The sequence below is a fragment of the Myotis davidii genome, unplaced genomic scaffold (assembly GCF_000327345.1).
Source record: "Myotis davidii unplaced genomic scaffold, ASM32734v1 scaffold217, whole genome shotgun sequence".
NCBI classification, from domain to species: domain Eukaryota; kingdom Metazoa; phylum Chordata; class Mammalia; order Chiroptera; family Vespertilionidae; genus Myotis; species Myotis davidii.
The window spans coordinates 8,020,764-8,037,801 of NW_006290034.1; the positions used below are offsets into that span (position 1 = coordinate 8,020,764).

The following is a 17,038-nucleotide window of genomic DNA, read 5'->3' on the forward strand; positions in this document are numbered from 1 at the left end:
TGGCATGAAGGAGGGTGAAGGGTAAGGAGAATGGACCAGTGGGGGGACTCGAGGAGCAGCTGCCGTGCCCGGCTCTCTGGGGTGACGGTCATTGTTCCCTGTCCCGCAGCCTCTAGGACTTCCTGCTTCTGAAACCACGTGCCCATGCTAACCTAGGGGGCAGGAATCAGAGTTGGTGCTTGTCGTTGGCACAAACCTTCCAGCTGCAAGGAAAAGGAGCTGTGAGATATTTGACATTTAAAAAGACAGCTGGAATGAGCGAGATATCGACTGACACATTCATTAAATGTCACCACTTTTGTTTCTCTTCAACAGCTCAGTGCTTACATTATTCCAAATTAATTACACAGCCACTCGGTCTCTTCCCTCCACCCCCTCCCTGCTCCTTCCCACCCTCGCCAGTGTTAAGAGCAGCACAGTGGCCGGTCCCCTTTGTTCTCGGTTACCGGTTATGCACGGTGACAGGGCCTGCAAGGGAAGAGGATGGTGTGCAGGCAGATACGCTGTGACATGCTCTCAGGGTGCAGATCGGAAGCCGAGCCTCCGAGGGGTTATCTGATCTGCCCAGGGTAGACTGGGGACGTGGGGAACCAGGGCTGAACCTCGGTCTCTGGCTCTAGGCTCTCGAGTTTTCCAGGTGTATTGATGTCGACGCGATGACTCCATCCTCGTGGCCAGCCTGGCAGGAAACAGCACGCCCTGTCAGGTGACCCCTGGGACTAAAACACGGGAGAATGCGGTTCAACCCCCAGCGTCAGGGCCAGGGAGAGATCGAGTTGGGGCGAGGAGAATGGGGCAGCTGCAGGTTCCAAACCAGGAGGCAGAGGAAGAACCCGTGCATGGCAGTCGCGCATGTTCGAACCATTTGAGAAAGAAAGCTGCTGGTCATTTAAGGAAGGCGGTGTCTGAAGTTCGTCTGGTTCTTTGATTTCACAAGCCACAGGGTGTCGTTGCCAGTCATTTCTCCGGGGAGATGAAAGGCCATGGTTCAAAGGGCCACAGCCCTTTCAACCGTGATGAGCTAGTCTGCGTCTCAGGGACTCGCATTCCCCCAAACACTTGGCATTTCTAGCCACGGGGGTTCATTCCTGACTGCCCAGCCCGCAGGGTCCTGCAGGCCTGGCTCCAGCCCAGGCTGCAGGTGAAGCTGCAGAGAAGACAAGAAACGCTCCCTGACTCAGGAAGCCGGAGGCACCTGCCACGTGGGCGCTCCGGGTCCCTCTGGATAATCCCTGATGTCTCAACACACTCCCCTAATCTGTGTGGGAAAGAGATCACCTCAGGGAAAGGAGTCACGCGGCTGCCCACTCCAGCTCCAGGCTAAGTCCCTGCCAGTGAGTCGTCCCTGCTGAGACCTCCTGGGGAGGGGAGACCCGGGAGGCAGGAGCGCTGAGCCAGCCTGGGTGAGTTTGGTCTGCAGACACTGAAGTCTCCTGCCTGCTCTCTCCCATGGCAGCTCATCCATGGGTTTCCCTGTTCAAGTCGAACGGCACCGGCTTTGTTGGGAGCTGAGTATTGGAGAGTAATGAGCCCTCCTGCCCCGACTGAGCTCAGCACCGCTCTCCAGTTACAGCCAGCCTTCACTCTTCCTTGCGTTTTCTTTTAAAAAAATATTTTTATTGATTTCAGAGAGGAAGGGAGAGGGGGAGAGAGGGAGAAAGAAGCATTGATTGGCTGCCTCCTGCACGACCCCTATTGGGGATGGAGCCCAAAACCCAGGCATGTGCCCTGACCAAGAATGGAACCTCCTGGCTCAACCACTGAGCCACACGGGCCAGGGTGCATTTTCCAACATACAGCATGTTTTATGGGTGACTGGCCAGGGTTGGTGTGATGGGCGGACTCCACACTCTTTAGCTGTTCCTGAAGAATATCTGATGGACGGGATCAAATTAGTACGCGTGACCGATGGCTCACAAAGAGGTCATTGCAGGTCCTTGACCTCTAAATGTTGATGGTGCCCAAAGAATCTCTCTTGGTCAACTTGTGCCCTCGTGGCAGAGTGCCCCTCCTGGCTTCACACCTCATTTTGGGGCGCAGGCTTCCTGTGAATTCACGTCTCATGCTGACCTCTCTGCCGAGCTGCAGCTGTCGGCTGGACATCCCTCCAGCATCTCAAACTTAGTTTGGCCCAAACTGGGCTCATCATCCCCCTCCACCCCCCCACCCGTGTTCTGCTGAGTTTCTGGTTTCTGGAAGGCACTGTCGTTTTTCTCCTGCCTCAGATGTAAAAACATAGAATGCTTTTGCATCCCCTTCCCCTCTCCTGTCTTCCAGATCTGCTCGCTGCCCGCCTGTCTGTGATCCTGCACAGGCGCCCTTGTTTCCCGGGGCCCTGCCTATCCTAGCTCAGCCCTTCGGGAGCAGAAGCCAAGCCAGCGCGGGAGGGGGAGGGGCAGCAGGTCCATGCCCAGTGGAGGCAGCAGCAAGAACGGGCAGGGGCCATGTCTATGGCCTGGCAGGAGGGGTAAGGGCGGGGAAAGGAGGGCTCTGGGGCAGAGGTCCAGCGTCTGCCTGGGCTGAGCAGGGCAAGCCAGGTGGCAGTTGTACTCATTGTCCCCCCCGGGTCCAGGGTGCTGGGCAGCCCTGGGAATTCCTCAGCTCTGGGCTGGCACCTGAGTGGGCCCTCTGGAAGGTGAGCCCTCCTCACCAAGGTCTCCATCAGAGGCCCCTTCTCTCTCAAAGCTGTCGCTCACCTGCCCGTGGGGTGTTCCCCCGGGACTTCTGGAGCCTTTGTTTCACCGCCCTCCCTGCACTTACCACTTCCTACCTTGCGCTGCGTTACTTGTGTTGGCAACTTACTAGACTAAAAGCTTTTTGTGGGCAAGACTCAAGCCTGAGGCTGGCACAGTGGTGTGGCCCAATGGGCAGTCCTTCATCTCATCACCATAAATCAGCTAGTTTCCCTTTACTAGTTTCTCTGAACCAGCCCTCCCAGGAGTCGAAGTTCACTGTGGTCCTCCCAGTGCCCAGAACCAAACAGTTCCAGTTCTTCTCTCCTGGCACTTGGGCCCCTCACATTTTGAGAGGTCACATGAGTAGTTCCGGGCGATAAACTGTCAAAGGAAGGTGACGTGTTCCTTTCGGGCCAGAGCATTAAGGCCACTATGAGACCCGTCTGAGCTCTTTTCTGGCAGCAACTAGCAGCGTGTGAGATGTTGGCTGCTGTGCCATTCTGAGTCCCTCTGACTAAATCCGTGAGCAGATCCTCCCGCCCACCCCCAACCCCTTGCTGACCTTCAATAGACACCTGACATGAATAAATAAGCCTTGGTTGTTTTCAGCCACTGAAATCCGAAGGCTGGCATTGCTGCATGACCCAGGCCGCCAGCCGGGCACATTCAGCCCGGGGAGGATCAGCTCTAGATACCGCGAGCACATCACCGCATGGGAGCGTGCTGCCTCGTGGGTGACCTGATGAGGAGGCGGAGGCGGGGAGCAGCAGAGTGCTTCTCTCAGCAGCTTAGCTCCCTGGGTGGCATCTCACTTAGACGCAGAGATGCACAAATGGGTGGAGCCTTCCTCTCCTCTCTATGGGCTGCCTTCTAAATTAGGAGCTGTGGTGAGCAGAGATGATATTCTATGAAGTTAGAATGCTCTTTTTTAATGTATGATTTTGATTTTAGAGAGAGGAAGGGTGAGGGAGAGAGAGACAGAAACAACGATGAGGATCATTGATCAGCTGTCTGCTGCACATCCCCCACTGGGGATTGAGCCCGCAACCCAGGCATGTGCCCTAACTGGGAATCAGACCTTGATGCTCAACCGTTGAGCCACACCGGCCGGGCAGAATGCTCTTTTTAAATCTTCCAGTCTGCTATTGGATCTTATCACTCAGCCACGGTGTGTTTTATGAGAATTAGCAGGATCCCTCCCCTGGTGGGCAGAGCATCGTGCTTTCCAGATTGAGGGTGTGACCCACTTACCTAGAGAAGTTTCGGCATCTGGAGGGGCCACGGATGGCACCGAACAGCTGAGGAGACAGCCCCACCCATGCCCCAGGTGCTCTGAGAGCCTCCAGCCTGGCATACACAGGTGGCTCCAGCTGTCTGGGCTGTGCAGGTGTCCTTGGGCAGAATCAAAGCCACCAGCCCTCTTGCTGTACCCTGGAGGGACGTGGTCACCTATGTGGAACGCAGATGAAAAATAAAAGCTTTGCAGCGTCCTGTATGTGCGCTGACTGACAGACCCCAGGAACGCACAGTGACGAGAGAAATGGGCAAAAGACAGAGATTTAATTGAATAAAGACTCCAGGCTGTGACAGGGATAGGGAGATGCGAGGCAGTAATTAACAACATAATTTTTTAAATGACGATGCAATTAATTAACATCCTGAGTATGGGGGGGGGAGGGGGAGGAGGCATGTTTCAGCCCAGGAACACTGCTGCGTCAAGGAGCAGGGAGCCCTGCAGCTGTAAAGAAAACATCTTTGTGCCGAGGCCGTGATCATCCCAGTGTCAGCAAAACTCGCGAGAGCAGCCCAGGAGGTTTCTCATGGTGGAGGAAACTAACAAACGAACGAACCCTGTGTTTTGTTTTATTCAGAAACTTGTAATTCATGTTATTCTTATCTGTGGGAGAGAGATATTGGGCCAGATAATGAGGTTGGCAGACCTCATTCAGGTTTCATTCAGGCTTCCGGTCAGAAACAGTTTCCCCTGAGGACCTGGGGGAGGAGGGGCGGGCAGTAGGAGGGGGCCTCCCAGCCTGTGGAAATCTACCAACTCACCAAGACCGCAGTTGGTTAGGCTGTGTGGGGGCTGACCATAGTCTGCTCAGGAAAGGATTTTCCAAAACCATGTGTGAGAGAGCTGCTTGGACAGAAGAGGGATGGATGGTTGAGAGCAGGAATTAGTCCAAGTGAGACACCGATCGCATTCCCTTCTCCAAAAGGTTAGAGTGGTTATCTGCAAGTGCCTGCAGGTTTTAATTGTTTTTGTTTTTATTGATTTCAGGGAGTAAGGGAGAGAGAGAGAAACATCAGTGATGAGAGAATCATTGATCGGCTGCCTCCTGCACGCCCCCTACTGGAGATCGAGCCCACAACCCAGGCATGTGCCCTGACTGGGAATTGAACCATGACCTCCTGGTTCTTGGGTCGACGGACAACCACTGAGCCACACAGCAGGCATGCCTACGGGTTGTGGATGACAGCTGGATGTGCATGTGCTTGAGCTCATTTCTGGGCTCCTTTTGGCCCAGGAAACTCAAGTGTCCCCTCATGGTTGCAGGACCCACAGCGTCTGCTCAGTGACTGACATGGCCCTCTTGATGGGGTCAGTCAAGAAAATTGAAGTTTATGGCTGGATGTGAATCTTGCCATGACCTTGGTTTTTTTCTCGTGCTCTCCAGAGAACATCTGCTGCAGGACTGCCTGACTAGGAAGGCCTGTCTATCCATCACAAGACATTTGGGAAGAAAATGTATCTTTATACCAATGACTCAGTTGCCCCTAAGTTGAAGGCTCAGTACAGTGGGGAGTTGGGGTTTATCTACAGTTACTTTTCTAAGCTTAAAATGGCTTCTGCCACCATATCCTGTTACCTCATGACCAATCTGGTCATTTTTAGGACTAGAACACACTACCCAAAGGTATTATCAGCAGAAACCTGGTACCTTGGCTTAAAATGAGGGTGACTTTATTGATTTGCAGCTCCTAAAGTATATGACATATAAAGAATAAGACACAGCGTGTGTGAGGAGCTTGTATATTCTTGACCTCCCGTGGTTGAAAGAAGGGGTCTTTCAGCAGACCTGCCGTTGGGACGTCACACACGGCTCTGAGCACAAGTTCAAGGAGAAACTCGCCTCCACCATTGACTGAGCTGAGCACACCAACCTAGTTACAGTGGTGGTGGTGGGGGGGAGGCCAACTCAGCAGAAATGTGCTCTGACAATACAGAATAGTTCAAATATATGTTTCCTAAACTGAATTTGGCCTAAGCTAGATATCTAAAGAAAAACAAAACCCTTCATCACCACTGAAACAAACAACAAACACAGAAGGAAGTACTCAGTAGTTTATAGAACTAAAGTTCGAGATGAAGGTTGCCCCAGAGTCGAAGGGGCTGAACTAGGTCTAAGCTGCCTTGGTCTCAATCAAGAAGACACTCTTCCTAGAAAGATGGGCTCCCACTGTTCCTTGGATTTCACACCTCCCCATTCAGAAAAGGCATTTTGCCTGGGGTTTTCTCTGGCCTGTGTAGGCATTTGAAACAGCGCTTGGTGCTTCGTGGAATTGTAAAGCCACGTATAATACAGAAATCATTCTAGGACACGTGCCTCCTTGACAAGGCAGGTTATTTTCGAGACCAAAGATCCCGTTTCCAAACAAAGATGGTCATTAATGGTGGGGCGCGCGAAAACACGGAGCATGTTGAGTTTCAGCAGAATCATTCCTCAAGAAAGTGACTAAGTTCCCAGGAGGGGTCAAGACCTTTTCAAATCACTAATGAAGTCCATGGGGGAGGGGGCGAGGAGCCCTGTCCAACCCCCTGAAGGTTCCCAGACACCGCAGGGGACCGGGAGTCCGCCTCTCGGCTTGTGTCACAGAGCGAAGAGCTTCCAAGAGTCTCATAAAGGCTCTTGCATGGATTGGCACCTGCAGGCCACCCAGAAAGAGGCCACAGCCCCACCCCACGTCCTCCTTCTCCAGGGTAGTGGCACTTGATGGAGACACACATTGCAGAAATTCCCATCACCTTTCCCCCAGAGACGACTATTTTACACTCTCATTTACTGAACCGACTTCCGGGCTCTCCGCTCTGTTTTTGCCCACTTTCTTTTTTCTTCCTTTCTTGACAGCAGATCCAGAAAAAGTGAAAACCACACGCACACAAAAAAACATCACCTTGGGAGACAGAAAGGACTAAGACAGATCTGAGCGCAGGACAAGTGTCTCGGCCTTGACCTACACAGGAGCAGGTAGGACCCCGTGTGCCGCGCTGCCCCTGGTGCGCCGACGGCACGGCACTGTGTTTAGACGGTTGAACAGGTGCAGAAAGAACGGTGCTGGGTCCCGTTGGTGTGGCTCGGCCGTGCGGCTCATGGGGTCGGAGGTGGCTTCGGAGAGGGGCACGAGCTCTCGCTGTCGAAGCTGGCGGCGCGGCCCTGCCACTGCTGGGAGGAGAGAAGGCGGTTATTGATTGCGGAGGAAACTGACAGCTCAGCTTCCAGAACTGGTCTGGCTCATGCACTGAATTCACTCTTGGAAGCTTTCTTGAGTGTTGCTGTCAGCCATGCACAAAACGTAAGGGAACAGCTCTAGGGCTACTGGCTGGGAATACCTGATTTTAGAAATAGACCTACTGCAGAGATCTGAAAGCGTGCTTTGTGTGTGTGTGTGTGTGTGTGTGTGTGTGTGTGTGTGTGTGTATGTCGAGGAGGTGCGGTGACTGGGCCGTTTCTGAGCTTCTGCCATTTCTTACACGGAAAATCAGATTATGTTAGCGAGAGAGGCAGGCTGCAGAGTATGCCCTCCCTGTCAAGAGCCCGATCATGAATTATTAGCGATTTGTCTGCAAGCTGTTAAGACAGTTAAAAGCCCGATGTTGCTCTAGCTCTGGGCGTTCTTCAGTCTTAATGCTTCCTCGGGGCATCCACGCTGACTGGTGAAGAGGTAGGAGGTGGAGGGCCGGCAGCCCCTTCCCCTCCCGGGTGCCCGCCTTTGCTCCCCTTGGCTCTCTCGTCTCGGGGTTGCCTCCTCTCAGCCCAGCCCTAGCCCCTCTGTGAAAGTAGGTGATGTCATGAGGCATGATGGGGTGAAGGAGAGGGTGAGGCTGATGGACCCGCACTTGAGCATCTAGGCCAGTGATGGCAAACAGAGGTGACACGCGTGTCAGAGGTGACACGTGAACTCATTTTTTGGTTGATTTTTCTTTGTTAAATGGCATTTAAATATATAAAATAAATATCAAAAATCTAAGTCTGTGTTTTACTATGGTTGCAAATATCAAAAAATTTTCTATATGTGACACGGCACCAGAGTTAAGTTAAGGTTTTTCAAAATGCTGACACGCCGAGCTCAGAAGGTTCGCCATCACTGAACTGGCCCTTGCTTACATTGAAAGGCCAGCCAGTCACAGCTACAGCAGTGTTGGCTGGGCCAGGAGCTGATCCTGCGGATGATGTTCCCAGCCTGCCTGGGGGCTGTGAGCTTCAGCTGGCCCTTGCTTACATGGAAAGGCCAGCCAGTCACAGCTACAGCAGTGTTCGCTGGGCCAGGAGCTGATCCTGCGGATGGATGTTCCCAGCCTGCCTGGGGGCTGTGAGCTTCGGAGGGAGACAGTCCAGCTTTTCCGTGAGCGAAGGGGACCCAACACTCTCCTAGGTGCCCCAGGACAATGTCAGGGGGAGTCGGGGAGGGCAGGATGGCTTTTCCGAAACAGAAGTGCAGCCTGTGCTGCTGTGAGCCTCAGGGTCTCCCCGGGAAGTGACCGGGCTGAGTGGGGGCTGGATATGCGTTTGTGCATGTGTGTGTGTTGGGGGGGAAAGGACACCGTTCCCCCCTCAACACGGCCATTTCCAGACAAAGCCGGGCCCCCTAAGGAATAGGCCATTTGCCATCAGCATCTCCTCTGGAGAAAGGTGGGGGCCCCGGTGCTGAGGAGACTCAAGCCTTCCGACCGCCTTCATGCTCCCCGTTCTCAGGAAAGCGAGCACCCTTCGCGCTTCCCGTCTAGGCCGAGCGGCAGCGTTACAGCCAACCACAGCGGGACAAGCAGTACTGACCACCACTGCGTGACCCAGCACGCCAGACCCGAGGCAGGCCTGGGAGATCAGCCCATCTAACTCTCTCCTCTTGAAGATAAGAAAACAGACACAGAGACGTGAAGACACAGCTAGCTCGGGGCAGAGCCAGGATCCGAAACCAGGTCTCCTAACTCCCAACTCGGCGCTCCTTCCACGCCACCTGGCTGCCATCCTGGCACCTGGCCGCGCCAGGGGAAGGAGATAGGGAATGCAGTGAGATGCCTAACCTCTTTGGTACTTACTCCTAACTCCGGGTGGCAGTCTCTGCTCGCAGCATCCACGTGAATGCACTCACAACCGAGGGTTTCCCTGGTGAAATATTTTAGATCAATAAATGCCTGCTTGTCGAGCCCACCATGACTTCTGACTCAAGTCTTTCTTAACCAAAAGGGGACATGAGACGGTGACTAAGGCTTTCATTGAACAGACCTTCATTTTATTAGTAGAAGTTCTCCTTTATCTGTGATGACCATTAATGTTGGTACAAGGTCCCTTGTAATTATTGGCTTCTCCCCTGGGTTCCCACGCTACCTAAACCACCTGACTGATGGGCCAGGTCAGAGGAAAAAATGAAATCTCTACACAGAGCGCCCGTTTTTCCTTCTGTAACAGCCCAAAGAGAAGGCACACAGAGCAAACTTGTTTATCCAGGGCAAAGGAAGCAGGCACACAGGCTCCCCACCAACCCCTCATTTTCCCATGACGATAAACACAGAGGAGACGGGTTCATGGACAGTGGGCAGGCGAATGAATGACCCAGGAGGCTTGTCCGGGGGTTGTGAACTAGCGGAGACCTGGTCCCCACAGGCGGGAGATGGTCATTCCTGGGGGCGGAGGCCGGGCTGCACTCCAGGAAGACCTTGTACTGTCCTGAAAGGAATCACATTCCAACAGAGACCTCAACTCTCTGGCAGGTGGTCTGAACTTGGCCCTTCAAAATAGAACGCCTTGGAGAAGGTTGCTGGCCATCCCGGGTGCGGTAGGTGGTGACAGCGATGACAGGCAGAGAGGGAAGGATGCTGGCACTCATGGCGGGGAAATCCCAGCAGGGAAAAAATACCTTTCAGTTCAGTTTGCTCCCCTCAACCTTATGTGAAAACCCCAAACAAGCGAGCAAGTTTGGAGCCCTCTGTTCTCGTTAATAAAAAGAGAAATGATCACAGCACTCGAAACTCCTCTGAGAAAAGTGCAATATAAATACAGATGCTTCCCAGGTGCGATGCCATCTATCCTCCTGGGAGCTGGAGAGCAAGCTTTCTTCTCGGATTATACAAACCGGAGAGAGCGGCCCCGGGGCAAGACTCTCCCTCAGTGTCCAGAACAGGACGGAAAAGAAGGCGGGATGAGAGCTCCAAGGACGACTGAGATAAGCGTTCAAGTGCAACGTGTCACATGAACCCAAGAACACGGACTTCATATTAGCCCGGTGGGTTTTGGATGCATGTTTATAAAGATCCTTAAGCTGTGGGTGCTCAAGGTGTAGATAGAATTCTTATACACGTTTGTACCGATGGAATCCTAGGTTGCCAAGCCGAATATCATTGTCAGCTCCTTTGTTCAGAGAACCCATCGGCTGAGCAGAAGAAGGCAGGACAGCGAGTGGGGAGGGGCAGTCTGGGGAGCTCCGTTGGCGAGGTCAAGAAAAAAGTAGATCCCAGAGGATATAAATCAATTTATTCTCTTTTCGTTTCCCATATACTGTTACTTTCCCTTTACTGTCTCATCAAATATTCATTTTCAAGGGCTTGATTCTACTTTATCTTTATTTCTTTTGTAGTCTGAATGAGTGAGTTGGACTCACAAAAGACAGGATTTGGAATCAATTATTTGGCTTAATTAGGTTGCATTCATCTCAAAGAAGAGTGATTCTGGGTCGTACCACCTCTGTGCTGCCCTGCCTCCATCCGAACCCCTGCCTGGCTGGTTACATCCAGTTTATGTGGGCAGCCCAGTTGCGTAACAGTGATGGGTTATTGCAGACTGCAGGTTAGAAAGGGGGTGCAAGATTCTGGCTCCCCTGCCCAGTCATCATGGAGGGTCAGAGTTGCCTGGGAGGAGCCTAGCCCTCATTCATCAACCAGGAAACTGACGACCAGGTGGGGACCGAGAGCTGCCTGAGCCCGTCAGAGCCTCTTAGTTCCCATCCTATGCCCCGCCCCTAACCCATGCTGAATGGTTTGCTACATTCTTAAATATCGCCAAAGGGCTTTTAAAGGGTAAGGGCACGGCACCAGTGAGGAGCCCTCCGTGAGAGCCCAGGTGCTGTCCCTGAGTCGCCTGGAGTCAGTAGCTGCCTTCTGTGTAGGTGGAGGGTGGTTGTGGAACCTCACCTCCCCTCTCCAGAGGGAACCTTCTGGAAAAGAGGAGGCAGAGGCTTCCCTGAGGGCTGAGAGCTGCATAGCTGGGGAACCAGCCTCGCTCACTCAAGCTCCACAGCTGTGGCCAAAGCAAGGCCACCACAAGACGGAAAGGCGAGGCCGCGGGTGGACAGGAACTTTGCGTCCATGTCTTAGCCCTCTTGGGGGCCCAGAGGCTGCAGGGTCGGAGCTTCAAAGGCCCTCACCCACCTGGGAGGTAGATCAAGAGCCTGGCTCCCCGAGGCCTCGCTCCCCCAGGACTGATTCCACTCCTCCAACCCTCAGCTCCCCGCCTCTCTGGGGACACCTCCCTGCTGGAAGCAGCTGGAAAGGGGCTGGTCCACTGAGAAGGCGGGGGGGAGGGGTGGGGTGCAGGCAGGTCCTCTGGCTCGGCTGCCACACCTCTGGGTCCCAGAGTGTGGGGACGGGATTCCTCTGTTTTTAGGTGACTCTGCTTTTAAGTGAGGGCCCATGTGGTGAGGGGGATGATGCTTTATTTTTTTATTAGCGGATTTTCCAATTGTACGCAGCTCCCTCGACTTGTAAGGCATGGAGTCCGTTAAGATGAGTGAATGATCACCGGGCTTTCCAGGATATGGAAGGGGGTGTCATTCGGAATGAGATGCAAAGCCTGCCTGGCCACCCCCACGTCCCAGCCCCGTGAGAAAAGCAGGCTGGGGGCACCAAGGCCCCTTCACAGGGCCTTACTTCGGTGGAGGCCCGTGGAGGGGGGCGGAGGAACGGTCACTAGAGGGGATGTTTTCCTTGCAGTTGAGAGAGAAAGGACTGGCTCAGGGTTACACAGCAGGGCAGGAGGGGCCAAGTTCAAAGCCCGAATCCTGGGAGCCCCGGGCAGTGCCCGGTCCACTACGTCTCTGTTAGACCCGCCAGAAAGTGAGGCCCTACAGCCGCGCTCGCGGGCACCAACGTAGATTAGAGCGGCGCCGATCTCTGGTGTCTCCCTCCGAGTGAAAACTGCCCTGACTGCCAGGCTGCAGCCTTGGGAACTTGCTGCTGCCAACAGAGGTCGAATTTCTGGCCAAGTTCTGATCTCACCCCCGTGGGGTTCGCGCCTCAAGGGCTGTCTTGGCCCAGGGCCTTGGTGAAAACATTCGGGGCTTCTGGGAAGGCTCCCTCTGAGTTTTTATTTTCCAACTAAAACTCAGTGTTGCTTTCTGTCTGCCCCACATCAGAGGCTCTTTGCCAGGCAGCTGCCCACGGTCATCCTCCCTGCCCATCACACTAGGGGAGAAGCGCATGGCCCCACGTCCCCTCCCCCCAGGAACCAGAAAGGCGAGGCCTCGCAGCAGCCCACGGCCATTCTCCAGCGCGCGCTGCCATGCAGCAAGCATGCCAAGGGCCGAGGGCGACCTCACCCACCTCTTTGAAGGATTTCTTTACCTCCACCAAGGAGTGCCAGTGCGCGATGGGCTTCCGCGGGTACGCCAGCATCTCGTTCCAGTGGTCCCTGCCCAGGCCTTCCGCGTTGATCCCCACGCGGCAGACTCCTATGATCTCATTGTGGCCCACTCTGCGGGAGAGACAAAAGACCCGCCATGGGGGGCCAGGCGCGCCCTCAGAGAGGGTGGGCTGGGGCTGGGCCGTTGGCAGGTCTAACTCAGGGCACTGAGCTCTGAAAACAGGTGCTCGGCAGGGCCGTAGGGTGCCAGCAACAGTGATGCTTTGCCCCACCTCCTTGGGTGGACACTGGACACAGACAGATGAGGAAAAGGTGATACACTTGTTTGGAGTCCAGGAAACGACGGGCAGATGGCCTGACTTTGGGGAGTTGGAGAGTCCAGGTCTCTTCCCTTACTGGACTCAGCTTGCACATCACACCCAGGCTTGACATGCTATCAGCATGTGGAAATAAATCAACCTGCTCTGAGCACCATTGCTCCATACCCCCAGCAGCTGGGGGATGAGTTACTCAGCAAGAACATCAATCATCGCTCAACTACTCTCACCGAGCACCTAGTAAGCCCGAGGTCTTGTGCTAAAAATCCTGGAGGGAGGCTTTGCCGCGTGGTTTCCTCCTCCCTCGGCAGAAGTGACAAGTGGAGAGAGGAGTGCTGGCAGCTAGAGTCGTCGGAAAATACTTTGAGCCAGTCTGGATGGAGGAGTGGGATTTGGATCAGCGGAAGGGAAGAAATATCTCCAATAAAGGAGAAATCAAGGATGGACGTGCTGGGTCCAGATTATGGAAATCCTTGAGACTCCAGGGGAAGAGCCCAGGCACCAGGAGCCAAGGATGGTTCTTGAGAAGGGCGGGCCCGGAAAGAAAGCGGTCTCTTATGGAGAAGGCGTGCCCTTCGTATGTTGCTGGGCGGAGGCAGGGAGTGATGGAGGCTGCACAGCCATCCCAAGCGGGAGTGGTAGCGGCAGCGGAAATGGAGAGGATAGAGAGGCCTTTTCAAGGACAGGTGACAGGACTTGGTGCCAGAGGGAGGAACGGGAATAGTCAGGACTGAATGCAGGGGAACTGGTAGGGGAGCTGCCCCGATGGAAATGGAGCAGCTGGGAAGTGAAGTTTGAGCTTCTGCCTAAGGGAACCCAGGCTCTTGCTCCAGCTCCTGTACTCTCCGTGACTATAGCCAGGCCTGAGGCCGGTGGACAACAGGCTGTGAACCACAAGGTCCAAGGTCAAGAAGCCCTTTGCTGCCAGGAGACGGAGGGAGTCGTGTCCCTCTGGGGCCCGTACCTACCGGTCATAGTCCATAACGGAGATGAGCAGGCTGACTTGGTCCATGTTCTCTGGCGGGATGTCAAAGATGATGGCCTCGTTGTAGACAGGATTGAGAGTGTTCTTCTTTATGGTGGTTTTCTTCTTCTTCAGCCTCCGCCCGTCACAAAGCAGGGACACTTTGACGTAAGGATCTGTGCCGACGGGGCGGCGGGAAGGAAGGGAAGGCAGCGTGTTAAACAGATGTCCTCTACCACCATTTGTACCAGAGGGACAGAAGCCCGGTTACATATACTGTTGGTCAGCAGATGCCCCCAGTGGGTTGTTAAAACAAAGCACCAGTAATCTATGGGGCACACCTGTCTCTGAGGACACGCCATGCTTCAGAGACCTCAGGATTCTGGGAGAGTGCTTAACAGACCTGCACTAATGGGAAGGCTGGCCCCACGTCAGACAGGACCCCTGCCCGTGGGTATGCAATCAATGCCCTAAATCTCAGCTCCGTGCTGGCCGGCTGCCTCCCAAGGGTGGTGAAGCTGAACAAAGGCACTCAATTCCTTTCACCTCCTTGAAGTCCTTTTCTCTGGGGGGCTTGTCAGCGTTATTAACCAAAGAGTAAGGGGGTAAAAATAGAACTCGATGGCACCCAAAGAGAAGCAACGCTGTCCGAGTCACTGAACAGCGACAGCCACAGTGCTGTCCATGTGCTCCACACCTGGCAGGAGGATTAGGGGTCCCATTGTCTTGAGAAGCTCATTTCCAGCATCCAGAAGGGGAGTGATAGCCCCTCTCTGCTTCCTCTGAGGCCGGTTCCTGCCCACTTCTGGGCAGTGGTGAGGAGGGAGCTGTGGCCGGGGCAGTGAGGGCAGCCGGCTGGCGTTTCATTTCTCAGTGAGATCTTGGATTCTCGCCATCCCGCGAGAAGAGGTCCTTTTACTGGGCATCCACGGGCCTCCTATCTTTGTCTCTTTAGTTTTCTGAATGGGTGTTTCATGGTCATCTTTCTACCCTGGAATTTTCTACTCATTCCAGTGAAGTGACGCCTATTGTACCCCGTAGCACAGGTGTCCCCGGCGGCATCATAACTGTGATTTATGGGGCACAGCTCGAAAAGCGGGAGGGCGGCTCGCAGGTAATAGCAGCTTGGGAGACGCTGATGTGCGGAGACACCCTCCTGCCCACTGTCCCAGTTCTCATGCGAATCTGTCAGGAGGTGGGGGCCGAGCAGCCGCCCCCCGGCTCCTGGATTCACAGGCGTATTTCATCTCCCAGGCACCTAGGCGCCCAGCAGGCCTCACGCTTCCTGGGCATTGCCCGGTGGCAGTTGAGGCACACAGCTACAGGGGAGCTAGAGAGAGCTGTGACCCCGATCAGAAACCCCAAGCCTTGAAGGCATTTCCGTAGACAGATGAGCCACTGACTAGCCATTGTGCAGTGGCAGCTGTGCCTTAACCACAGGGACATGGAGACCTGGGTTTACGGAGGAACTGGGAGACTATGAGGTGTTTAATCAACCTGTGTCCCCCGTGGCCCATTTGAAAGGGCCCCCTCTCAGGAGGATTTTCAGCAAAAAGGAAAGAGGCAGCCTGAGCACCGCTGCAGGCGTTTTTGGTTTTGCCGGCTCCCTCCCTGTGGATATGCCTGGGACAGAGTTCAGGTCCAAGCAGAGAAGAGGGAAAGCTAGCGCCCAGACCTGCCGTTACCATGGCAACTCCGAAACTCCTGAAGGGTGCACACTACTTTGGAAAGTGTCTTCAGGCGGAGGCTGCCACACCACCTGCCATGCCTGTGTCCATACCTTCCCATGGCAGGGCACACGTTCATGTCTCCAGGCTGGGAAAGAGCCACCTGTCCGTGGGCTGTGCACAGAGCAAATGCCTTATGCCTGACGCTCAGCTTCCGCCTCCCTCTGTCCACCCCTACGAGGCAAATCCAAAAACCCAGTGGTGCACGTCCCTTGCAGGAACCAACCATCTCACCAGCACCCGAGACAGAGCAGAGAGGTGACTGTTCCCCAGGGTGCTGAGGCCTAACTTTACGGCTTCCGGTGGGACGCTGGCTCCACACGACCTCTGAGGTCCTCTCCTCTCCAACAGCCTGTGCTGTTGAAGCAGCCGAGGGTGGGGCACAAAGACCAGCAGGGTATTCAGCCTCGTCACGAGAGCCATCATGACTCAGCATTTAATATGTGCCAGGCACTGAGCTAAGAGATTTATATGCATCATGTCATTTACACGTCACCTCAACCTTATGAAATATTCGTCATCATTATCATTCCCATTTTACAGGTAGGGAAATTGAGGTTTAAAGAGATGAAGAAACTTGCACCCTAGCTTGTCTGACTCCAAAGCTCACTTTTTAACCATTGGATCCAAAGTAGTACAGAGCAGATGTGGCAGAGATGGGGGAGTTCACTGACTCATCACCCCTTCCTGGCAAACCATCCTTACTATTTTGAATTACGTTCACTGTCATGGTTCCAGTAGATAGGCTTAGAGGATTGATTCACGACCAGTTTAGATCAAGGAGAATAGGAAGATCCTTGGTTTTAGATGTCAACGCCAAATAAATCAAGAACAGACCACAAATAAGCTCCATTCCCTCCCTCATTTAGTCCAACATCAAAGCAGTCTGGGCCGAAGGTAACCTCAAAGTCATCCTCAAAAACGGGGTCTAGTTTGAGAGGCCCTTGGCATATATGCCCCCAGATAAGGCTCCTCAAGCTATAAATCCATTCACTCATTCATTCACTCATTCAATACATAGTTATTCAATGCTTACTGTGTTCTCTGCACTGTTCCAGACACTTGATTCTATCAGTGAACAAAACAGGCAGAAATCCCTGGTAAGAAGACAACCCCTGCGTTTTCAGAATCAAGCTGAGACAGCAGCACATTCTAAGCCCAGGTGGGAAAGAGAGGCAACCGTGAGAGGGAGGTTAGACTCAGCCCGTGGCCTCTGCCCCCAACCCTCTGAGGGGAGCAGCCTCGGCAGTGACCTCAGTGGCTCGGCCACCAGCTCTCTCCCTAGCACATCAATTTAATTACACCCGAGAAGATAGTGTGGGGACTTGGGAAGCAAAATCCCATTTGCCTCAGCAGCCTTGAGAGTCCTCTGTGAATTTCTGTCCCTGGCATGCACTTATTTTGATATTAAAATGAAATCTATGGCGGCTATATTTTTGGAGAAAGCTGACTATGTCTGAAAAGGTTCTTTAAGCTCTTGCCCACCTCCTGACGAGTGGCG

The 17,038-nt window shown here is 53.9% G+C and overlaps 1 protein-coding gene across 3 annotated transcripts in view; it reads right to left on the reverse strand.

Annotated features, from left to right (window-relative positions):
- The window catches only part of SYT6 (synaptotagmin 6), a 57,303-nt gene that overhangs the window by 13,248 nt on the left and 27,017 nt on the right, over nucleotides 1–17,038 (reverse strand). Inside the window, exons 4-8 of one of the 3 annotated variants that reach the window (XR_001513739.1) lie at nucleotides 13,815–13,986; nucleotides 12,511–12,640; nucleotides 8,995–9,061; nucleotides 6,514–7,120; nucleotides 2,764–2,766 (exon numbers count right to left, since the gene is read on the reverse strand). Coding sequence is in view for 1 of the 3 variants with exons in the window: in XM_015563459.1 (XP_015418945.1) it covers nucleotides 7,046–7,120; nucleotides 12,490–12,640; nucleotides 13,815–13,986 (398 nt within the window). In the remaining 2 variants the exon portion in view is untranslated. Of the gene's footprint in view, nucleotides 1–2,763; nucleotides 2,767–5,062; nucleotides 7,121–8,994; nucleotides 9,062–12,489; nucleotides 12,641–13,814; nucleotides 13,987–17,038 lie in introns of those variants that run through there. The other 2 variants (XR_001513738.1, XM_015563459.1) reach the window with 2 other exon arrangements.